This window comes from Sander vitreus, chromosome 9 (genome assembly GCF_031162955.1).
Source record: "Sander vitreus isolate 19-12246 chromosome 9, sanVit1, whole genome shotgun sequence".
NCBI lineage: Eukaryota > Metazoa > Chordata > Actinopteri > Perciformes > Percidae > Sander > Sander vitreus.
Window position 1 is genome coordinate 14,373,279 of NC_135863.1, and position 24,611 is coordinate 14,397,889.

General features: G+C 39.1%; 2 protein-coding genes across 2 annotated transcripts in view; one reads left to right on the forward strand and one right to left on the reverse strand.

The window, feature by feature from the left end:
- The window catches only part of LOC144523337 (ankyrin repeat domain-containing protein 13C-like), a 41,301-nt gene extending 35,268 nt beyond the window's left edge, over nt 1-6,033 (reverse strand). Inside the window, exons 1-2 of the mRNA XM_078258834.1 lie at nt 5,303-6,033; nt 2,517-2,558 (exon numbers count right to left, since the gene is read on the reverse strand). Coding sequence (XP_078114960.1) covers nt 2,517-2,558; nt 5,303-5,690 — 430 coding nt within the window. The 5' untranslated portion in view covers nt 5,691-6,033. The remainder of the gene's footprint in view (nt 1-2,516; nt 2,559-5,302) is intronic.
- A 3,877-nt stretch (nt 6,034-9,910) lies between these two features.
- Nucleotides 9,911-23,019, forward strand: cth (cystathionase (cystathionine gamma-lyase)). The gene is made up of 12 exons (XM_078258835.1): nt 9,911-10,174; nt 11,951-12,032; nt 12,128-12,223; nt 12,421-12,530; nt 12,824-12,958; nt 13,093-13,150; nt 14,201-14,278; nt 14,634-14,786; nt 16,070-16,191; nt 16,671-16,723; nt 17,116-17,254; nt 21,849-23,019. Exons 1-12 carry the CDS (start codon nt 9,989-9,991, stop codon nt 21,864-21,866), a joined length of 1,230 nt encoding a protein of 409 aa, XP_078114961.1. The 5' UTR covers nt 9,911-9,988; the 3' UTR covers nt 21,867-23,019.
- Nucleotides 23,020-24,611: the final 1,592 nt, after the last annotated feature.

Below are 24,611 nucleotides of genomic sequence, written 5' to 3' on the forward strand. Positions count from 1 at the left end.
TTGGATTTCAAACACTCACTAGGTTGTTTTATGGTGTCTCTGAAACCAATTTAAAGTATCTAGTGATTTTATCTTTAGGAACAGATATAACAACTTCTGACCATGGTGTCATCTTGTGTGAAATACAATAGTGCACTTCAAGTTTCAATTTCCAGAGAGTTTCATTTCCTGAGAATGTGTTCGGGACACACTGCAAATGATGAATCAGATAGTAACCTGAAGAGTATCTATTGAATAGAAAAATCCATTGCGGTTTCACATTCATTCACATAATTGATTTAGGAGGAGTTGTTTTGTTTTTAGATTCTTTTGGGGGGCATTCGATTCCTTTATTTTCATAGGACAGATGAAGACATGAAAGGGGAGAGAGAGGGGGAACAACATGCAGCAGAGGGCTGCAGGTTGGAGTCGAACCCACATACGTGCGCCTGCCCTACCAACCGAGCCAACCCGGCCACAGGAGTTGTTTTAATATTTAATCGTTTGGTTAATCCACTTGACATGTCTTCTTCATCTTTACAGTTAGGCTACTGTTTTCCTACTTTTCTAGAGCTGAAACAATTAGTTGATACATTGTTGATTAGTTGAGTAACAGTCAATAAGTCTTTAAGTCCTTTTTAAACCAAAAATGCCAAAATTGCTCTGGTTACAGCTTCTCCAGTATGCAAATGTACTAATTTTGTCTGATTTATATCATTTTAAGCTGTATGATTTTGGGTTGTGGAGTGTTGGTCATACAAAACAAAACTTGTGAAGATGTCAGAGAAACTGTAATGGCTATTTTTCAGTATTTTCCAACATTTTTGTACCAAAATATTAATTGAGAAAATAATTGGCAGACTAATCAATGATGAAATATTTGTTAGTTGCAGCAGCTGTGCACATTTCCCCTAAATACTTTTGGCAAACCCCAGAGAAAAAAGCTCTCTGTACTAGTAACAGAGACCGTATAATCCATTTTTCCACAACGGTCAAAACAAGTGGATAAAGAATTATGCCTCCATGTGCTGTGCCCAGTTATATATATATATATGGCTAAATATATATATTTAGCCTTGCACCTATACTGTAGTTATGAACATATCTGTTACCAATGAAAGAATCACATCAATGAACTGCATTGCATGTTTTGGTTTTGGCTGTTGGTGACAAAAATGGTCTCTCTCCTTCTGCAAGGTATTTTTCACCTGTACAACAGTAAAACCTCAAATTGAAGGGACTGTAGACATGCATCACTGGCATTACTAGTCTGGTTAATAACAAACACACATGATGCCATACATAAAGAGAGCCTTGTCCTCTCCATCCCAACAGACCAGCCACACCCAGACTATGATCTCATGCTGTAGATTTCAGCCTGTCTGGCCTGAGCATCCCTGGAGGACAGGCTAGCAGTTCAGGCAAGAGATAGGTAACCTCATTAGCACAATCAATTCCATAGCGTCCCATCCACCACTACACTTTGGCAATCCACTGTCTGGATTACTCATAGGCAGTGGCAGGGCCTTTACTCCATCAACAGGGATTGAACTTTGCGAATGTTAAATCAATTGAAAACCATGCTCCAATGACAGACACTAAACAAATGGGAACGTGCAGTACGAGTAACCCTATGCTTGATTTGTTCACTGAGAACCTGCAGCAGAAGAGGGGGGATTATTTTTTTAACAGCATGTTCTGAAGTCTCCTTGCATTGCATTAATATTTTATGCACATGCTTTCAGTCCAGCCAGTGCAATTCAGCTAAGAACAAAGTAATGTAAAGACTTGATACATCATGACATATTCATCATACACTCCAGACTGATTGTTATTCTAGGACAGGTTACATAAATACATAACTTGTTACACTTCCTGATTTCCTTTTGGGTCAATACACAGAGATGTACCATCTGTGTGAAGTGTCATTTGTGCCATCTTTTTCACAACTTATTCAAACTTAACAACTACGATAATAACTAAGTAACATTTTCAGCACAAGAGATGCCAGCAGAAAACTAATAATAGCACACTAAGCAAATATTATGGAAGTTGAAATTTACATCTCTTATCGTAACTAATTATCCTGTTTGCCACCCTCAAACTTTTAGTCTTTGAGCCAGCGGTGGAACATCAATCAGAACAAGACACTTTAGCCACTGAGAGGATCCTATTGCTTGCAGTGCCATCATTATCTAATCCCCACTGATTTCTTTCTCTATAAATGTATTAAAGAATAGAAGACCATTAGAAAGGAAGAAATTTCCTCAATTCTGTTTTTGACCAGGCAAGAATCCATAAACACAACCTTTTTATTCATGCATGAGCATCTTGCCGTCTGGGATTTGTGTAGTGATCTGTGACAAATGTATGGTGGTGCTTAGCAAGACAAATGCACACACAAAGATGGGCATACAAACTGAAACACACAAGCAAATAAACAGAAACAAAAGACAAACACCTGCAGCGATTCAATTAGAACACCACAGAGACGGACAGATAAACCACATGGAGGTGCAGCTTTAAACATTACTCACCTTTGTGCCCCATCATGACAGCGAGATGCAATGGTGTGTTTCCTGAAGGAGAGAGAAGAAAAACAGAATTTGCCAGCTGCTTTTGATAATCACAATATGAGACTTGAGTCTGATAAGCACTGTGCCTCCAGGACTGTCACACTCAGGGTGAATTAGATGTTTATATTAGGAGGCAGAATCCACTAAATTCCAAATGATATGGTCAGTAAATGCCTATTGTGCGTTTTCCTACCATGACAAGCTATATTATAGCATACCTACTGCACCACCAAAATAAGCTGCATTTAACTAGCAGCACGACATGAGAAAAATATACAATTTGTTTGTTAAATATTGCAATAACCATATCACTTGTGATAAATAAATGGACATTAAAGTGTACTGCCTTGCTGCTGCTTTCAATATACTACTAAAATACAACAGATTGCTTGTTATCTCTAACATTCTTTTATTGAACTTGACACAAAAGGCACCAATAAAATGTTAGTAATGTGTTTATCGCGAAAGTGGACATTGCGATGCAGATACAAAAATATATATATATATTGTGCAGCCCTACTGGTTGCACTGTAGAAATGCATTCAGGGAAAATAACATTTGAGTCAGGTGTGGATAAGCACAGTTTTTTCCCCAGGAAGTGAAATGTGCCTCATAAACTTTGGAGAATCCCTCAAAAGGAAGCCATACTGCCTGGTCAGCTCCTTTAGGCTTCTCGTCCTGGGAGAGAGCAGTAGGCAAGCATCCAGAGTAAGGCTACGCTCACACACACACACTCAGGCGGCCCGGCGAAAACGCAAGTCTTCTATTCATTTTGAATGGTGTGTTTTGGCTGTGGCGGAGGGGGATGCCGAAAAACCCTGCAACAGAGCAATCCCGGAAGTGGAACGTCGTGGATATAGACTATGGATCATGTAACCGACGATTAGAATTGTCAGTTTTTTAAGGTGATGGGAGAGAACCGTACAGTAAACAGGAAACATCCCCATCTCTATCGCTGCCATAAAAATGTTTGAGAAAACTATGATGGTACAAAAACGAAACACAAGCACTCAACTGCCGGGGAGTTTGTGTAACAGCAGACTATTTCCTGCAACAAGCTCCAGCACAAACTACAGTCTGTCTCTTTTCTTTCTCCGTGAAATTCAGCTGCCTTCAAGTGCGGTCGGAAATGCCAAGATCTATAAACGATCTGATGGAAAACAATAATTGTAAAATATAGTCTACCTTTGCTACTTTGGGGGGTTAAATAACACAACTGGACGTCACACAAATGGGCCAGGTGACATTTCGCCGGACTGACCGATCTAGTCTGAATGAAGCCTTAAGAGGGCCTGCCTTGTAGAAGCCCTGATGTGCGTAAAAAATACAAGCTGGGGATCAGCCAGCAGTCCCCCTGGATTTTGTGAAAAACGAAGACCCCAATTAAATGGAGACGAATGGAATTTCATTTGTATTAGCAATGTGCCTTCCCAAAATCAGTATCACAGTCACTCCAGATCTTGCTGTCAGTTGTTTCCATTGGCACTATATCTTCAATGAATCCATCACGTTAGTCATCCATTTTGTCATTCATCAAGCAAAACCTGCCAAAAATGAATGGTTCCAGCTTCTCAAATGTGAAGACTTTCTGCTTTCATTGAAAATTAAATATCTTAAATTCAGTTGGCTGGACAAACAATTTCACGACTTTATTTTTTCATTATTATTATTCGAGATTTTAAAAGACACTGATAATTCAATAAAAATGTGTCTGATTAATCAATAATAACAATAATTGTTAGTTGAAGCCTATTACACTGGACAACTAAAAAAACTGGAGCAAAATAAAAATCTAAATGGTTTGATACAACTCTTGGTGCAGTAAGCGAGAAATTTTGGTTTTGTGATGTGGATTTATTGACCAATCATTGATCACATAATTTAATATTATTACAACCATTAACTGTGCATTATACTTGCTATACTGTATGTGTGGCTTATGTTGGGTTAATGTGAAGAATGAAATGTAATAAAGCTTTATTTCTTCATTCTAATCCTACTTGAAGTGTAACGTTGACTGGTTGTAATGACATCACGTGACAGTTGGGTTTTAGCCTGTATCCAGTGGAAGCTAAACTAATGTGTGCATAAAACACACAAACTGCTGCCACTGAACCATGCCAATCCTCACAAAACTTTTGAAAAATACAGGCTCAAGTTCCAAAACAACATCAGAGGCAAATGCCCTGTCTGACACCTTGTTGCCTTACACCATGTCAAAGCTTTGTTTGAAGACAGACCACATTCATGTACTGACACTGAGCTCAAGTACAGGCCATATTTTGTCTCTGCACGTGAACTGGAACAAAACAATCTTGTCCTTTTGTTAGTTCAGGGAGTGTTTATGTGGAAATTGTGGTGTTATCTCAGCAGACTTTGCCCTGCAGAAGATGTGCTATCAGTCTGTGAAAAGTCTTACAAATAATTCCCAAATTCATATAATGGCTCTTCACCAATTCTAAACAGCATTTAAACAGATTTGAAGTAAATCATTCTTACACTGTACCGTTCTGTTGATTTGAGGGCACTAGATTTAAAGTAACTGCAAGGTGGTGGAATCCAAATATTCATCATTTTGGCCTTGGTAGGGAGAAGCCTCGCCTACTTCCAGTGCTGCTAGCAGCTAGGGGCTGATGGCCTATTAGCTAACTAAAACTGAGCTTTACTGGACCTTACGATTTGTGTTTCATGATGGATTTTTGGACTCCTTCCTTCAGGGCTAAGATATCAGCAGTTGGTAGACTCACCATGGACGTCTTTCTGGGCGATATTCTGCGTCCGTATGAGTGAAGACAGGCGTCGGACATCTCCTTTAAACACACATTCATGCACCGGAAAGTCCTGCCCGGTTCGGATGATGGGGTTTTTGTTGTTGTCATCGATGACATCCGATGTTGACAGTGTGTTGGTGTTAGCATTAACCTGCGACTGCTGGTTATGCTGCTGCTGCTGCTGCTGTGTGGATGAAGACTTGATTAACTTGTGATTGCTGAAGATTTTACTCGCTCTGCTCTTGTTGTTCGTCTTGGAGGCGGTGAACGTCCCGGTTGCAGCCTCCTCGTCCGGCTCTAGTAAATCCTCGTCCTTGCTCGGCCTGTGATCCTTGCGCAGGGAGCGGATCTTCTCTCCGGTCATTTTCTAAACAGTTAACGCTGACGGAGCAGAGGGTGTCGTCGCTGACGATGACCCTCCGGGCGAATTGATGCGATTCGCCAGTTGGATGTATTCACGCAAACACTGTAAACTGCACAACATGTAGCTAAACACACTTAATCCTCCACCGGACAAGCACAAACGACAGTGTTTTCAAAGACGAACAAGTAGCGGCTTCCGTTCACCGGTTTACTATGAAAACAAACACTTCAGTCTCCACCTATCGTTCAAAACTGTCGCTAGTTGCTGCACAACATAAGCAGCTTCAGGAGACCGTTCTCTTAATACATCCATGCAGTAGACTAGTACGGAATATTCGGCTGATATCTTCCGCCTCGTAATATCGCGAGAGTTCAGGAAAGGTTAATAACGGTCATTACCTCAATGCATTTGTTTCTTGAAAGTCACAAATTATATTTACTTGTGTACAAAGTACAAAATTGAGGTAGTACGACATTTCACAGCTATAGCAACTACAGTTACTTTTTTGGTTATTGATTTTACATACTATTTGATTATTGTATAAGACAGTGAACATATATTATTCCACCCAATAGACAAAAGATAGACGATATTGTATTAAAATACAGCGGAATTTGGAGCGCTACTCCGGATCAGTATAATACAAGACACAGGAAGTACAAAGACAACTTAAGCAAATAAACATCCAAAGCCCACTGGTTCAGGTTCAAACATAAAAGTAAGATAAACAAATCCAATGAGATTTGCATTGGAATAAGAGTATAGCGCTATAACAAATTACACGGGTATGATATGGATGTACTTTTTTTGTATGTAGGCCTAGTATAAATAAAAAATAATAGAAAAAAAAGATAAATGTAAACATTTCACTGTTTTTTATTTAATCATTGCACTAGAGTAAGATTATGCATAGAAGTATAAATAAAAGTAACTAATTGTACCGATGTAGTCTAGATTAATTGAAGATAAAACATAAAACTCGCAATATTTGCCCCCTTTCAATAATGTAACACACTAAATTGGGGCATTCTGCATAATGAGTACTTTTACTTTTAGTACATTTTCCCTGCATTCAAAGTATTTTCAATGCAGGATTTTTGCATTACAAGTAGAGGACCTGAATACTTCTTCCCCCATTATGGGTTGGCAATGGTGGAATAACTATTTCTTCAGTAAAAGTGTAGGTATCATCAATAAAATATATTTAAAACTAAAAGTACTCTTATGCAGAAAATACCTTGCTGAACTTATTATATATCACATTATTGAATTGTTAATACTACTTATACATTTATGCGTTATGCTGTAATTGGGTGTAGTGCATCTTATATGAACTTTTTTATATCCTGGGGTTAGGGTATATTCTAATCATTCACTTAAATCAAAGTTACGATACCACGTTGTAAAAGTACTCTATTACCAGTAAAATTCCTGGATTTATAACACAACATAAATAAAAGTAAAATTAAAGTACAATATACGTTATCACCAAAATGATCAAAATCAAAATTGATTTTCAAAATCACAAATTTTGTTGTATGACAAATGTGAATTAAAAAGTTTAAAATGTTCCTCTGGTATGTTGTAAAGTAGAAGTGTAAAATAGCATAAAAAAGTGAAGTACTTCAAAACTGCACAAGTACAGTACTGGAGTAAATGTATTGGGTTACTTTCCACTACTTTTAACATCATACTGTACAGTTTATTGTATTCTACTGTAGAATAATGTTCTTACTATTTGCAGATAAATATAATAAGAATGTAAAAGGTTTCCATAAGAGACCAAGTGTGTTTGGGTGTATGCTTATTTAGCTTAAGCCATAACTATAAGATAGTAAGGGTCACAGTGGCCTCCAGCAAAGTACATTGAGTAATAGTATAATAAAAAGTGAAACAGGAGCAGAATGTACCGCTTCACGTGAGAGCAAATGAAGACGAGACACAGCACAGTGGCCTCGACCCTGGCGTGTGTTGTGTGAAGCTAACACTCCCTGTGCTGGAGAAAAGAGGGGGCAGAACGGGGCTCACAAGGTCTGACAGTCTACACTGTAACTTATTTCTTTGTATATTTACAGTAAATTACAGGCAGCACGGTTGCCAGTAAGTTACTGTAAATCGATTTTACAGCAAACTACTGCAGCTGTACTGTAATGCAATTTACAGTATATATAACGATACTGTAAAAGTAAAAAACAGTATTTTACTGTATTTTTATGGTATTTTGTAATTTGATGCTATTGTACTGTAATATGTAGTTTTATTAATATTGATACATTACTGTTAATTATTACTATATTATTGATCATTACTATTATAAATAATATTGTATAATAATCTCCAGCTACTAATATTGTACTACTAATAAGGTATACTTCAGAATAACAAATACAAATCAAAAGGCAATACAAACAATGTTCTTAATTTAAAAAATAATTTTATTTAAACATTTTTAAAATGTTCAACATTTTCTTGTCTTCAACAACATTCACATTTTTCCTGAAAGTTCAGCCCAGAGAGCTGCTGCAACTTTTAGTCAAATGTGATAGTGTTGATATCCTTCAACATGTTTCCACAAAGAGCAGCAGCAGGCAGCTGCAAATGTTTCACTGCTGTCCAGCTCTCATGATGACAATTCCCTCAATAGATCCACCTGAAAATAATTTAAAAAAAACTGTTACCTACAGTATTTTATTCTGAAATCATACACATATATTATTACTATTGTGATGCACAAATGGAAGGAACTGACGGGATTCCATTATAAAGGGATTGTATTTTACTTACCATCATAATGAGGGTGGGGGTGTCTGTCTGGTCATCTGATGTGCCTCAATGTCTGCTTGGGTTGCAGTGACCTGCATCATGATAAAACAACATTAAGCAAAGAGTTGTTATAGTGTCCCAGGATGACATGACATGAATGTGGGTTCACTTTGGATGTCATTATTGGACTGGATTTTTATCTGTTGCTAGGGAAACTTAGTCTCTGCATGCCTTGTGATCCCACAGATCTGTGTATTGAAATTGATGCTTGACTGATTAAACAAATGTATTTGACTCTATCTTATCGTCTTATTTGGCTCTTGCTTAGGATCAATGTAATTCCAATTTAACGAATGCGCGGGATAGGTTTTTTATTGGAGTCAGACACATTGTCCCAAAATGGGGGACACAGAGGAGGTAAATCCCCAACAGTACCGTACTAGTACTTCATCTAACAATCTTAAAGTCTGTGTATTTGAATTCTATTAGCAGATGATGTGAATGTTGAGTCACTCAGACATACTGATCAGAACACATTGTGCAATTCATTGCACCAAAGCCCAAGGAAAAACAAGGATAAAAGTTCAATTTACATTTTGACTATAAAATGTATCAAAGATGACACCAGCAGCTGCCCCAAGCGCACAGACCGATCATGATTTCAATTCCTGTGGTTGACTATAGGGTAGTCAGGCAAGATAAATAAACATTATTACTCTTACAGTTTATCATTTTGTTCTCCCTATATAATCACTGTAGTGTATTACTGTGGCAGTATCATCGTATAGTGTTTATTCAGTAGATTAGTTTAGGCAGAATGAAGCAGAACATAGTGATGCCATTGAGTCAGTCAGTACAGAGCACTTCCTCCCCCAATAGCTCAAGAATGGAAACACAGCTAAACGTCTTGTGCAGTCTGCCACTACATATGAACAAAAATAAAAAATGACCAAAATTCTATGTATATTTTCATAACGACAACAAACGTGATATAGTGGTGGCTCCTACTAAGTATTGTGTATGGTTAGAGAGAAGTTAAGATTTTGTTCATTCTTTTTAGTTTGACTTTAATAGAACTACATACATTATCTGATTATTACACTCAGTAGAACTGACTTCATGAAGTAAAAAAGAAAGAAAGAGAGAAAAAGGAGTAAAAAGCGTAACCTCCCTAACTCAAACGACAGGAAACGTTGCATCACTACTGCACACGCACGCACGCACGCACGCACGCACACACAGACACGCACGCACGCACACACACACACGCACGCACACACACACACACACACACACACACACACACACACACACACACACAAAGAACGCAAACAACGTGCAGCATCACGTGGGTTGGACGCCCTTGCTGGACCACCAATCAGCGCCTTCCTCCGCATGTTGATGGGCGCTGATTGGCTCACAAGGACGAGCGCAGCGCACAGCCACGTCAAATTGCTTTCCCCCCCGTTACCATCCTTTGGTAATGCACACTCATCCTCAGTTCACTGCGGTGTACGCTTAGGGGAGCACATGCCATGGATCAAAATCACAAACAAGACGAGCAGAGCGACTTGTTCGCCGGCTTTAGCTCGGCGTATAAATCGTTCGCCACAGAGGCAATTCACGTCGGCCAGGAGCCGGAGCAATGGAAATCAATGGCTGTAGTGCCGCCGATTTCCCTATCTACCACGTTCAAGCAGCTCGGACCAGGAAACCACGCCGTAAGTAGCCTCAAGGCGGGGGGTGATGTAAATGATCTGGTGGTACCCATAGGTGGTACCATGCTGGTATGCGCCATATAGTGTAAAGGTATGCACGCGCGTAAAGCAGACCCTATTCAGCGTAATGCACGCACGAGGACTTTGTATATATATATATAGTGGGCTATAAATGAATACGTAGTCAGTAAATCTAAACTCTCATCTACATGTCTTAAGAATATATTTTTTGTTTTATCAGAATATATTTTTAAGATATAAATCAATACTGACATCACTCTGTTTCATAGGATGGAATACTTTATTAATCCCAATGGGCAACCCAGCCTTAAACAAGCCATGTCACACATGAATGAATGCTAACACAGCAAAACAATATTAAAACACACAAAGATGTAAATAAGAATAGTAAACTCGAGATCTAACTTTAATAGCTAGTATTTCCATGGCCATTATAAATAAATAAGGTGACAATGGACAATTATAAACACAACAATACTGCATGGTAAAAACATGGTATTCATTGCTATTGCACATATGAGTATTGGGAATAATTATACAGATACTCTACATACACATAGTAGTAAAAAAAAACTATTGAATATTTTATTTTAGGAATTTTTTATATTATGTGTACATGTCTTATACACCCACTACCTGTTAATTGTCAAAGTAATTGTTCTTCTGCTTCCTCAGTCAACAGTGAATCTATCTTAAGAGAGCCATCTTAACTTAATTTTTTTCTCCCTTTTCATAGAATGACCCCGAGGCCATATCGTGGTATATCGAGTTTCCCCTCGCTATCATATTCTCCCTGTAGCTAGTAGGCCTCTTTGCTGCAAACTAAGTTCTACTTTTACAACTGCTATTTGTCTCTGCCAGTGATTATACTGTAGGTTAGTCGTTAACTTTCTTATAGTTTACAAGTCTGTAAGTCCCATTGTTATTACAATCTTACACAGAGAGCACATATTACATAAAAAGAGTGCTGAGAGCAGAGGTCATTTTGGCTTTCTCATGTTTTATCTCTCAAAGCACCCTTTAGGAGGGGAATGAGTGGTCTTTAATGTTTCCCAGTTTTAGGCAGTAGCTCAGTCCGTAGTACGGACTGAAATATGGAGGTGGACTGGTAGCTGGAGAGGTGCCAGTTCACCTCCTGGGCACTGTCAAGGTGCCCTTGAGCAAGGCACCGAACCCCCTTCCTTACCTCTGCATATTTACTTGTTCGCAGAGAGACGACTACACAAATCCTCTGTTCAAGCTCCAACTTGTCTCTGGTCTTTGTTTATCCAAACATGCCTTGCTTTAATGTTGTTTGTTGGAAAGTGTAAAGCCTTCTTCATTCGTATTTTGCTCGTCCTTCGGAAGTGCTAAATACTTTCACTTCCATAGAATCCAAAAACTGTGTTACATTTTGATTATACCAGGAGATCTCTCTCTCTGTTTCTCATAATAACAGTGAAAAAAATGTCTATGTACATCCTTGGAGCAAACCATTTAAACCAGAACAACTTGTTTTCTTCCACCACTCAGCTCATATAACTATAACTAATGTTATTACTGTACTACACTGTTATTACTGGGTGTATGTGTCTTTTCTCAAATTACCCTGTTCTCACAGTTGTCAATCTTGTGCACACACACTTGAATCCAAAAAAACATTTAAGCGCTGGTTTAGTTACACTTGTGTTGGGCAACCTGTCCTCTTGTTGTTTTGAACACCATATATAATCATAAATGTTGATTCAGGTGGCTGAAATGTCTTATGTTATATTGTAGGGGTTTGAATACAGCCGGAGTGGAAACCCTACAAGAAACTGTCTTGAGAAGGCGGTGGCTGCTTTGGATGGAGCAAAGTATAGTAAGTAACTATTATAGCAGATTCTCACATAATCATGGCAGCATATTTCACAAAGGATTTTTGGTCTTGACAACTTTTGTGCTTTTTCCCTGCAGGCATTGCTGTTGCCTCGGGCCTGGCAGCCACAGTGACCATCACTCACTTGCTTAAGGCGGGTGATGGAATTATCTGCATGGACGATGTGTACGGAGGTTAGACACCCCTTTGTAACTGACAACTGTGTAGAAAAATATGATGCAACCCTAAAATGTTTCCATATGCCATTAGAAACCCACCATTTACTCACTTGCACAAAATGGTTATTTGGTGTGAAAGTGCAAGTTGATTTTGAACCTCACATTGGTTTATTTGTAAATTATAATTTAGTTTCACTCTCTCTATTGCAAAGGCACAAACCGCTACTTCCAAAGAATTGCCGTTGAACTTGGTCTGAAGGTGTCTTTTGCTGACTGTACAAAACCAGAGCTGCTGGAGGCTGCTCTGAAGGCCAACACTAAAGTAAGTCAAATTATATAAGAATAAAGTGCTCTTTGTGTCCTTTGTCAGTAGCTATTGTTTGTAGTTTGGTGTCTCTTCCAACACTTTCCAAGTCCTTAAAGCTGCTGCTTCAAGTCAGGTTTTTTTTAAGTTGTATAATTGGGTGTGTCATTTCTCTTTGGGAAACTTGAAGCAGTCATTGTGAATCAGCACTTTGTGTGATGACTGTTATTGGTACAGTAACAGCCCTTTTCCACAGTGGAGTGTGCGTTTTCCACATTTTTGACACTCTCCCCTGAACGTTCTTTGTGTAGCTGGTGTGGATTGAGACACCCACCAACCCCACAATGAAGGTTGTTGACATCAAGGCCTGTTCTGAGGTGGCCCATAAATACAACAAAGACATAGTGGTGGTCGTGGACAATACCTTCATGTCTGCCTTCTTTCAGGTGAGTGTGACAGATGTGCACTTCATGCTCTTTTGATTTTGAAACAGCAGTTAAATGGTTTCCTGCAATCAAATTCTGGTTCGTGTGGAAACAAGTCATTAATTAACCCATGTGTTTGTCTTGTGCACTCTTAGCGCCCCTTGGCTTTGGGAGCTGATATCTGCATGTATTCAGCTACCAAATACATGAACGGTAGGTTGTGTACATTTCCAATTTTACTAGCATAAGATTTAATTAAAATGTTATACAACCTAAACCAAAAGTCAGTAGTACGTGTCAAACTGAGGAATGAGGAGAATCTGTAGTCTGTAATTTTCAGTAAGCACCTCATTACCATGACATGACAAGACAGGGCTTGATCTTCCCCCATTATTTTCAAAAATATTAACTGTATACATAGATAGTCAGGCAAAGCTAAAAGATGCACGTGCTCTAATCATAACATGCTACATTTAGTTAATTACTAGTGTTGTCAATTAAACGCATTATTAACGGCGTTAACGCAAACCCATTTTAACGGCGTACATTTTTTTGTTGTTGGAAAAACTACAACACCACACCGGATCTAGCTAGACCGGAAACAAAACAACAGGCACGCCGCACACACTTGTTTGGGCTTGCGAGCCGGCCAAAGAGTAGTAGGCTAACGTTACGTTTTGAGTGGATGGTGAGCGCAAGACGCCGAAATGGATGCCAATAAGATTCTGAATGGAAAGTTTACTTTTAAAAAGTTGCCAAATGGTTCCATTGACAAGACAAGACCACTTGATGGCCAAGCACACAGCTGATGCGAATTCTCTGCCCCCTCGTCAAAGCCAGGCGACAATGGATGACTTCAGACCATAGACTGTATATTAATATTAACAGTCTATGCTTCAGACAGAAGCACATGGATACCAAAACTAAGAACAAACTTAAAAAAACATTTGCACAAGGCAAGCCAATCCACTTTTCCATGTTGATAAGAGCATTAAAATGAGAAAAAATAATGGGCCAAAAAGAAATCAAGGATTTAGAATAGATAAAAATGTGCGATTAATTGCGAGTTAACTATGACATTAATGCGATTAATCACGATTAAATATTTTAATCGTTTGACAGCACTATTAATTACATATTGAAATATGACTTTATTCTCAAAACACAAACCAATGAAATATGTTCTGTTGCCATTTACTTGAAATTTGGACTGTATAAAATATTTCCCATTCTTTTTTTCCCCCCTTTCTTTTAATTTGACAGGTCACAGTGATGTGGTAATGGGTCTGGCCTCAATGAACCGGGATGATCTGTATGAGCGACTGAAGTTTCTGCAAAATGGTGAGTGGAAAGAACAAAAAGTTACACTAGTCTTGCAGTCTGCTTTGACAAAATGCGCCCAATGTTGCCAAATATCTTGATAGGCGATTTATGGTTTGTCATTTTTGTCAAATAAGAAGCCAAATGTTTGCTGGCTCTGGGTGTTATTTAAGGACACAGATCTCAGAAAGTTTTATCAACCTGCCCTACATTCACTCATTGAACAAACAGGACATGCACCGAAGGCCAAAGTTCTAATACCCTTTCAGAAGGAAGTATTTGTTTATGCTTTTGTTGTTTGCCTGATCTGGGTTTTGGGAGGCTTTGTAACCTCTTTGGGTTCTCCCCCCCCCAATGTGATTTTGCCTTGGTTCAGCACTGGGCTGTGTACCATCTCCCTTCGACTGCTTCCTGTGTAACCGAGGACTGAAGACACTACACCTGCGAATGGAGAGGCACTTCAGGAATGCTATGGCTGCCGCCAAGTTTCTGGAGGCGGATCCCAGGGTGGAGCAGGTCCTCTTCCCAGGTGATCTCTCAGCACTGGAGTGTAGCAAACAAGTTTGATATATAACCTTCGTTATTCACATATCATCTCATATCAAACAGTGTTTCTTGATTTGATTGTCATTTTGTGGGAAACGCCATATCAGCATATTTTTGAGGCATGCCCATTATCACTCACCCAAATTGTAACTGTTTTATACAAACAAGCACCCAAGGTTACTTTTTAGTGTTACGGTGTGTGGGGAAATGCCACAGAAAGTGATCTGAGGACAGAGTTATTGCTTAGTCCAAACAAACCAGGGCTCATGAGCAAAGGTTTCATCTTCAAAAAAGACGATGTTGTGCACATCCATGTAGTTGCAGGTGCAGGACAAAAAAGTAAATGTTCAAAGAAGGTAAAGTCTGCACAACACCTTAATGCGCCTGAAAAATACTTTAAGGAGAATTCCGGTCGATTTCAAAACGGAGCTCTGTTGTTTGTAAATTTGGAGTGCTGTCAGTAGCGAGAAAAACAAAAACAATCGGTGTTACCTACACCGTGTTATCCTCCTGCTACAATTTGCACCCAGGAAGCTGAAACAGGGCTTAACATGTTCGAAATGTCATTACATGTTATTAAGTGCCTACCCATGTGAAGTGATTCCTTCCGAGTGAACACAGTGAATCTGACTGCAGTAGATGTGACCGTCTACAAACTACAGCACCGAAAAAAAAATACAACAAAAATATTTTCAAAAATAGGCATATGCTTATTTTTTAAAAGTAAGTGCTGTAGTACAACTAGCAGGATACAAGTTATAATTTAGGTAAGTTTGGAGACACTACCTTATTTAATCATTAAATTAATAAATATTTTTGTTGTATTTCTTTTCAGTGTTGTAGTTTGTAGACGGTCCCTAAGCACTCGTCTTGCCGTCTCAACACTGGAACTAAACAGAGCTGAATTAGCACAACTTTCTTGCATTTCTTTCACATCTACTGCAGTCAGATTCACTGTGTTCACTCGGAAGGAATCACTTCACATAGGTAGGCACTTTTAATGACATTTCAAACATGTTAAGACATGTTGAAATCGACCGGAATTCTCCTTTAATAGTGCAAATAATGCACACAACGTTTCGGCCCACAATTTGGCCTTCCTCAGGTGACCTGAAAGAAGCTCTTAAGTCCATGCATGTATATTTGAAAATAACGATAAGATATGCAAATTAACAAAGTTATTATCACACCCCCACTTGTTCATGCTTTAGTGAGGGAGAAACATCCTGTAATCACAACCTGACTGTTTTCCCCCTCTCGACATAGGCCTGCCCTCTCACCCCCAGCATGAAGTGATGAAGAGACAATGCACTGGATGTCCGGGGATGATAACCTTCTACATTAAGGGAAAACTGGAGCACGCCAGCACCTTCCTCAGTAACCTCAAAGTAATTATGCAGAACATTATTATTTGCTCTGGACTGCTCGGTTTTGTGTTTTGAAAGTAGACAATGTTGTAAGGCTGCAGGGGCTTTTGCAAAATGACTGGATCAGATTCTCAGACTAAGAGGGCAGGTGAAGGAAAAAACACTTTAATACTACATCTACAAGGGTGCCTTAGCAAAGAACTTAAGTCCTACTTGCAGGCATATCCTGCAGCTGCTGAGGTAAGACGATAACTAAAATGTTTTACTCAAGAAAAGGTGCTACGGACACAATGTTGCAATTTGCAAATTTTAGGACTGACATAAAACTGAATGGCACTCAAAAACGTTTTTGAATGATCTGAAACACAAAATGTAAGCAAAAAATGTGACAGTGGCTTGGGTAGTTACTTATCTTTTGTGTGACATAATTTACACAATGTACACTATTTATATCCAGCACTATGTTTCACTTCATGTCCTCTGTTTCCTTTTTATTCCAGTTGTTTGCGATAGCTGAGAGTCTTGGTGGTTATGAAAGTTTAGCAGAACATCCGTAAGTATTCCTGCAGAATTTTACTCTACATATATTATACATATATTATTTAAGTACATTGTTTTATTTTTGGTAAAACGCAAACTGTGTTTAGAAAAACAAGTGGCATGTAAAACGTGACAGAAATAGCAAACTTTAAATAATCCAAATTCTAACTTCAGTGTGCAAGTTTATAAACCTGAAACTTTCAGCAGCTGCAATCCTAGATGTAATGTCAAAGTAGCACCACAAGGGGGCAGCAAAGATCAAGAAAAAAATCCCTGTCAGACTCTTTAAACATATTTTAATTCAGGCACTTTATTTCCATTATGAAGTCTGTCTCTGCTCTAATCTCTAATAAAACAGCAGGATGTCTCTGTTTTATGGCTCAAATGCCTTCTATCAAAATTTAGGGCGATTATGACCCATGCATCAGTGCCAGAAAACGAGAGGAGAGTCCTGGGGATCAGTGACACACTCATCCGACTCTCTGTGGGTCTGGAGGATGAGGCTGACATCATCGAAGACCTGGATCAAGCTCTTGCTGCTGCTGTAAGTAACATCCAACACTGGAGTACCAGATAGTCCTTCAAAGCAATATGGTTTCTTATCAAATAAAATCAACTGTTAAAATGATTACGTTTGTGGGAGGCTGAAATTATTTTCAGCTCTTTCAACAAGTGAAGGGAATCTACTGCACACTAATTAGGTTTTCAGAAATTGTAAGTGAGAGCACTTGTTTTCTAAGTTTTGTTCTACAGAATAACCTACAGAACAACCACGGTGACTCGAGAGGTATGTGTGTCTTTTCCCAAAAACTGGTGAGGGGAAAAAAATACCTGCTTGATGAGACACGGCACTCTGTTACTTGTTTATGGCTCTCTGATTAACGCCTTGATATCAATAAGCCTATGCCAGTCTGTATAGATTTTCAGCAAGTGACTCTGTGACAGCTGCCAGTTAGCTGTGACTCAGGTTTAATACAGAAGCCAGACTGGCAGTTATGGATTAAAAAAAATGCAACACTTGGTTATAGGGGTGGAACGGTACACGTATTCATATTGAACCGAAACGGTACGGGCATCTCGGTTCGGTACGTGAATTTACACAGAGAGTACACGGTATAAAAATAAATAAAACTTGCGTGCAAATTAATTAATGTAATGCAGAACTAGCTACTGTTAGACACGCGGTTCTTTAGGGACACCTAATCTGTAGCCCTGCCCTTAGCTCTGAAGCTCCCGAGCTCCGCCTACATGTTGAATCAGTCGGTCCAGTGAGTCCACACAAAGCAAACTAGTCCCTTCCATATACAACCAAACACGGACGTAGCTGTATCCCTTCTCGCCTCGACCACAAATGGCCTCCAGGCCCGTTTGCTTCGCTGTTTGCTCCAGTATTAGCTGTTAGCTCCGCTCTTAGCTCCGCTGTTAGCTCTTAGCTCCGCTATTAGCTGTTAGCTCCACCGTTAGCTGTTAGCTCCGCCGTTAGCTGTTAGCTTCACCGTTAGCGTGTGAAGCTAACACCAAAACTCGTCAACTGCTCTTTTAACATCCCTGCTCTGTGCATTCACATATGAGAGCAGTGCTTGTCTCCCGTATCACACTAGGCTACTAGCTGATTGTCTTATTTTGTTTACAAGTTACAGATGGAGTCTGGAGATGATGCAGGGTACTTATTGTTTACTGTTTACATCTTACTTTATACACTTCAAGCTGTTACAGCTAGCACAGTGGACAGCCTGAGAGATGCACAATAAAAAAAATTGCCTTCTGCATTTTTGTTTTGCTTTTCCCTCCATTGTAGCTACCGAACCGTGATGTCTGAACCGAACCGTGACTTCTGTGTACCGTTCCACCCCTACTTGGTTATGATCTTTTCTGAGAACAAAATTTAAAACACAGATGTTTGGTGGTCAATGAATGACATGTGAACTGCTGCTGTCCCTTCATCTTCCACTGCAACTGAAAAAAAAATGTTTTTACTTGTTAAAGAGCCAAACCCGTAGTTGTACTTACGCCCACCGGCAACACTGAATCGCTTTTACTCAACATGCAACAAGTAATTCTGTTGTATTTTAAGAAAATGTAATGTACTTTTTCTACTGTTTCAGACATCAATGTTTCCATTCATGTCCATAAAAAAGACGCTCCTTATTATTCCAGAACTTGCCTGAGAATTTTGAGTTTTCTTCAGTATCAAAGTAATTCAGTGACAGTTGTCTGTACATCCATGGGAACATTGAAAACAGATACTGCTAATTAGGCATATTTTAAATCGTGCCATTTTTCCAAAATGTAAGCCAGAATCAGAAAGATTTATTGCCAGGTAAGTAGCACTTACAAGGAATTTGCCTTGGTCTATGGGGCATACATAATTTAAAAACAATAATATAAAATGAACAAACAAATACAGAAACAAATAACACATACATGCATACATAGTCTATATATAACTATTTAACATTAAGAAAGAATAAAGAGGCTGTATGGGTTAGTGCAGGATGTACAAAAATGTAGAGGGATGTGTAAAAGTTCAGACTCAAACAACTCTAGGCTTAAAAACCATCCCTCGATTTGTAGCCCACAGCCCAACTCCCTGCACTCACTCACTCCATAGCAATATTAGATGTCCTCCTTACACCCCCTAAAGCATTATGGGTACTGTAGTACCAAAACTTGGAGCGTGATTCTCTACGAAATGGGAGTAAAAGGAATGGTAATACATGACAAAAATCCCTTAACATTTACTTTTTTCAATTGGTATTTAATGTGCCACAGTCTCTACTCCACCACAGCTCACTTTAGGAGATCCAGATGCCACGCGTGTGGCTTGCTAATGATTAATCCGAGGATAAATGCACCCATACGTCTTTGTACTTTACAAGTACAAGGTTATATCTAATCTAAGAGCTGTGTAAGTTACGACCTACACAAAAAAAATCAGGGAAAATATATTTTAAGGAAAAATTATATTGGATGATCCAGACTGATCTCATTAAGTGGCGTATGTATGACACGCCAATTCGTATGCCATTTTGGCGTGTTATTAAGATGCATAATCGCTTTTTAGCGTGTTTATCAACGTCGTTTGGCCTCCATTGACCTACATTACGTGTGAATTATCGCCGTAGCGAGTAGTATGAAAGGACGGAAGTCCACGGAGGGAGGTTGGATGGGGTGGTGGATAGGTAAAACACAGGACTTTCACCCAGGAGTGCCGGGATCGTGTTCATCAACCGTTATTTTTATTTTTTTTGTGTGTTACTAAAGCCTTTCCCAATGTTCTTTTCCTAAACCCAACCTTTTTTTCTTTTCTTTTTTTTTCACGCGTGACGTCTTTCTCGCGATAGCACGGCACGTTCTCGTGGTGTGTATGTTTACATCCGCTGTATACAGCATAGACATACACACGGATAGCTCAAAATGCGTACAGATAACACGTCATTTGGCTTTAAGAAAGTGGCGTGTATGTTTACGCAAAGTCATGATGCCACGTTGGATGATCATATTTCTAACATCCAAGAAACTGTGAAACCAAGCAAGCTGCCACTTGTTTACTTTCAAGGCACACAACAAACTATACATTTGACCTGTATAGTGCAGATTAAGGGAGAAGAAGTGGCAATTATCTTGGGGAACATTCAGGGAGAGCCAGGCCAGGAAGAGTTGCAGACCAAGATTGAGTTAGGTACTGTATGCAGTGGTTGCACACTGTGAACTTTGTAGAGGGTTGTGGCGTATTCACCCATCTTAAAAAAAAAAAAAAAACTCTCCCAGCTGCATGACCAGAACCATCATGCACTGTGAGGTCTCTGTATCTATGCAGCAGTCGGGTAAGTCACTTTGTGTGGTCCACTGGGAATATTCCTCTATTTGCACTTGCTCAACAAATCCCTGACAGTTTATATTGTTAATGTCATCTCCCAAAGTCACTCTGTGTGTTACCCATTTAAAGTTTGGGGAAATGTTTATAGATTCTCACACTGATATCTTTAAAATAATTGAAGTTGATTTACTAGCTGCATGCTTGTCAGTATTTTTGTTGTGGAAAAATGCAAAGTATTTCTGCTTTGTAGACCAACATAATGGCTCCTCAGAAGCACTCCAGTGTTCCCAGAATCCAATTTAAAGTTCATTGCTCAGATTTTTCTCACTTCTGTGCACCATTGGCCCACAGATCTGGCCTGGTTTGTCCAGACATCAGCATTTTTATCAGCCCTCTCTCTGCTCAAACAGCTGGTGTCGACATCTTTTATTGCACCTCTGTCTTTCTTTCTGCCTTGGCATGGCGGCTGAGGTTTCATCAAACAGAATATTTCCTATGGATAATCATTTTTCATTTATTTTATATTAATCATAGATGCACTAACTAGAATGCAACAGCTCATTTAGAATCAATTTGGCATATGATGCTGGTTGAGATCACATTACAACTGTTAAACGAGCTCTGGTGTGCTGCTTTTGAATAATTCACCACTAATTCCCACCTACCAACTGCATTACGATCAGTAGGGAATTTGAGTTTCCTGAAACCCCTTTTTGCTACCTCATGCAGCCGTTTCCTGCATGGCGGGCTGCACCTCCTCTTCTCAGGATTCAGATAATGTCTCTGAATGGAATGATGGAAATTAAATGGAGAAAAATATCTCTAATGACTGTGTGGGGACTGGGGAAGGCACCTCTGATGGGTGAAACGTTTAATTGGATGGGACGGCAGGTCAGATTGGGGCAGGCGGTTAAATTTCCGGTCAAGCGACCTCATCCTAGGGTTAGTTTTGAATCACAAACTTGATTGTTGGTTAATCATTCGGAACTCTCCATTGTGTCTATGCCATTTATAACGTTTCTGTAAAATGCTGAGTGTGGTGTTTTATTGAGCAGTTTTCTCTGTGCCCTTCTGTTAATCTGCTTTTGACTTGACATTTTGGCATCCCTCCTCAGCTCATGAAGCAAAGAGAGCAGGAATGACTGTATGGATTGTGCTCCTTTTTTGTTTGTTCCAAGGAAGTGTTTGTGTCATTTCAGAAAAATTGTAGCATGTTATCAACTGTAACCTCATGTTTGTCTGCTGCTTCCTGCATGTGGACTGTACAGAGTATTGAGTTCACTGGTCAATTCTTTCTTTTCCCGATGTCTTTTAATAGCATCCAAAGAAGAAGTGAAATGTCTTCAGGGCATCCTCGAGGCTGAGGTTGAAATCGATGGAAGTCGAGATGAAGACCGAAGGTACCTTAAGTCTCCAATCATCGCAGATCAACACTTGGTACCTCTGTTCAGCGCACAAGCAGCAGAGATACAACTATCAGGGAACAACTTGTTCTTTAAAAAATATAAATTGTGCTATCTGTGAATTTTTACATGATAATCTTTTTAATGCCTATTTTACTAGAACATCAGTTAAGTAATCTTATTTATCTTGTGCTGGGTTTTGCTTTGTTTTATGTTTGCATTTGTTTTGTTTTGTTTGGAGGGCTTTACTGGGCTGTAGTCATATTCATTCAAGGCTGATACAGTGAGTTTCTGCAGGAAAAAACAACATTTTCTGTATAATCTTGCTATGAACCTACTTCAGGCTGCATCCTAGTTTTGATGCACAGAACAGTCTCCAAATGTAACTGCCCAAAGTACAACTGCAGCTGTAATCTGTATTAATAATTTCCTAATTCTAGCTAGCATAGTTTCCTCTATAAAAGAGGTAGGCACGTATTAAGGATGTCTCATTAGTCAGATGGACTCATTGGCAAAGTTAATGTCCAAAAGTCAAAAACTCTCTTAATGTCAACATCTGCTCAAAGATTTTAGGTACTTTTTCAGAACCATTTAAATCACTTTATGAAGAACAAACAATATCTCCATTCATCATTAATATAAATTTGTGTATTTGGTTGCAGAATGTTGATATGATTTATATTATGCTTCATCAAATGTATGCCTTGTAAAAAAGAGGAGAGGAATCCTATTCCTCATGTTTGAGACTAATCAGGATATTTGTATAAATGAGGGAGTGTTTGGTAAGCACATGCCTTTATTTGGAGCAGAATTTCCCAGCATTGATGATGTTTGAGGTTTTTATAATAACTGAAGGCTATTATATTATTATAAAGTTTGATGACACAAAAAGCCTTTGGGCCAATGACAAAAAAAAACATTCTCCCCCCCCCCAGGTCAGAACTTGCATGTTTTGTATCTGTGCAGAGAAAAATGTTTCACTCAGGCACTTCCACCTGCTGCTCTACCACGCTTCATTTGGGACAGACCATTCACCATCAATGTCATTTATGTAACTAACAAATCCATTAAAATCAGTTTGCAGTATCTGCGTCTCACTTCCTCTAACCATCCTGCTTTACAAACAGCAATGTAATTGTAAGTTAAGCATCAGTAACAGTAGCAAGTCAATAAGCCACATCCAATTTAGCCTGGATAGTGGTAGGCAGCACACTGGGTTTTTCAGCTGATGGATCACTGAGCTAGTTCTCGTCCTAATTATACCATCAATAACATTACTACATGAAGACTGAAGGTTTTGGTTCTCTGTAGGAGACTAGTTATCTTTAAAGGTTTTGATTTACTGGAACATTACATGGATTTTACACCTCTGAAGAACTTCTGAATCAGCCATTAACATTTTGTGTAAGCCATGCTACATCTCAAATCTCTGCCAAAGCAACATGGCATCATGACTTTGCATAAACATACACGCCACTTTCCTAAAGCCAAATGATGCGTTATCTGTACGCATTTTGAGCTATCCACGTGTATGTCTACGCCGTATACAGCGGATGTAAACATACACACCACGTGGCGTGTTATCGCGAGAACGTCGTCACACGCATGTAAAAAAATATATAAAAGAAAAGGTAAGTTTAGGAAAAGAACATTGGGAAAGGCTTTAGTAACACAAAAAAACCCGACAAAAACATGATGGTGACCAAGGTCACACGCTTAGGAAAACAAACGGTTGGGTTTAGGAAAAGAACATTGGGGAAGGCTTTATTAAAAAAAAAAAAAAGAAAAACGGTTCATAAACACCACACGCGGGACACAATCCCCACTCTCCTGGGTGAAAGTCCTGTGGTTTACCCATCCGCAGACTTCCATCCTTTCATACTACTCGCTACGGCGATAATTCACATGTAATGTAGTTCAATGGAGGTCAAATGACGTTGATAAACACGCTAAGAAAGCAATTATGCGTCTTGATAACACGCAAAAATGGCATACGGATTGGCGTGTCATACATACACCATTTAATGAGATCAGTCTGGCCAAAGGGTGATGTGATAATTTAGCAAGCAAAAACATTCCCTGAAACCATATGTCTAATTAGATTGTGTATATTTGGGGGACGTGATGGCCTAGATGGAAACGGCTGGGGGAGGCGCTGCATTTAAAGGAGCCGTGTGTAGGATTTAGGGGGATCAATTGGCAGAAATGGAGTATAAAATTCATAATTATATTTTCACTAGTGTATAATCACCTGAAACAAGAGTGGTTGTGTTTTTGCTTGGAATGAGCCCTTTATATCTACATAGGTAGCAAGTCCTTATCCGCCATGTTGCTCTGCCACGTTTCTACAGTAGCCCAGAGTGGACAAACCAAACACTGGCTCTAGAGTAGGCATGGGCCGGTATGAGATTCTGATGGTATAACCTTCAGCAAATATGTCACAGTTTCACGGTATTGCAATGACAGCTATGTCATAATGTATTATTTTTTAAATGTCTGGGTAAAAAAACAACTTTTTTCCATTGAACACAATGTATTTTATTTTTAAACATACTTCCCACTGGCAGGGAGAGGGATTTCTAAACTGCACTTTCTGTCCTTGAAGACTCATAAAAAAAAACAGCTCATACTTTAGGAACCGTATGACAGAAAATGTTAGTGGTTTTGAAACCGTGACT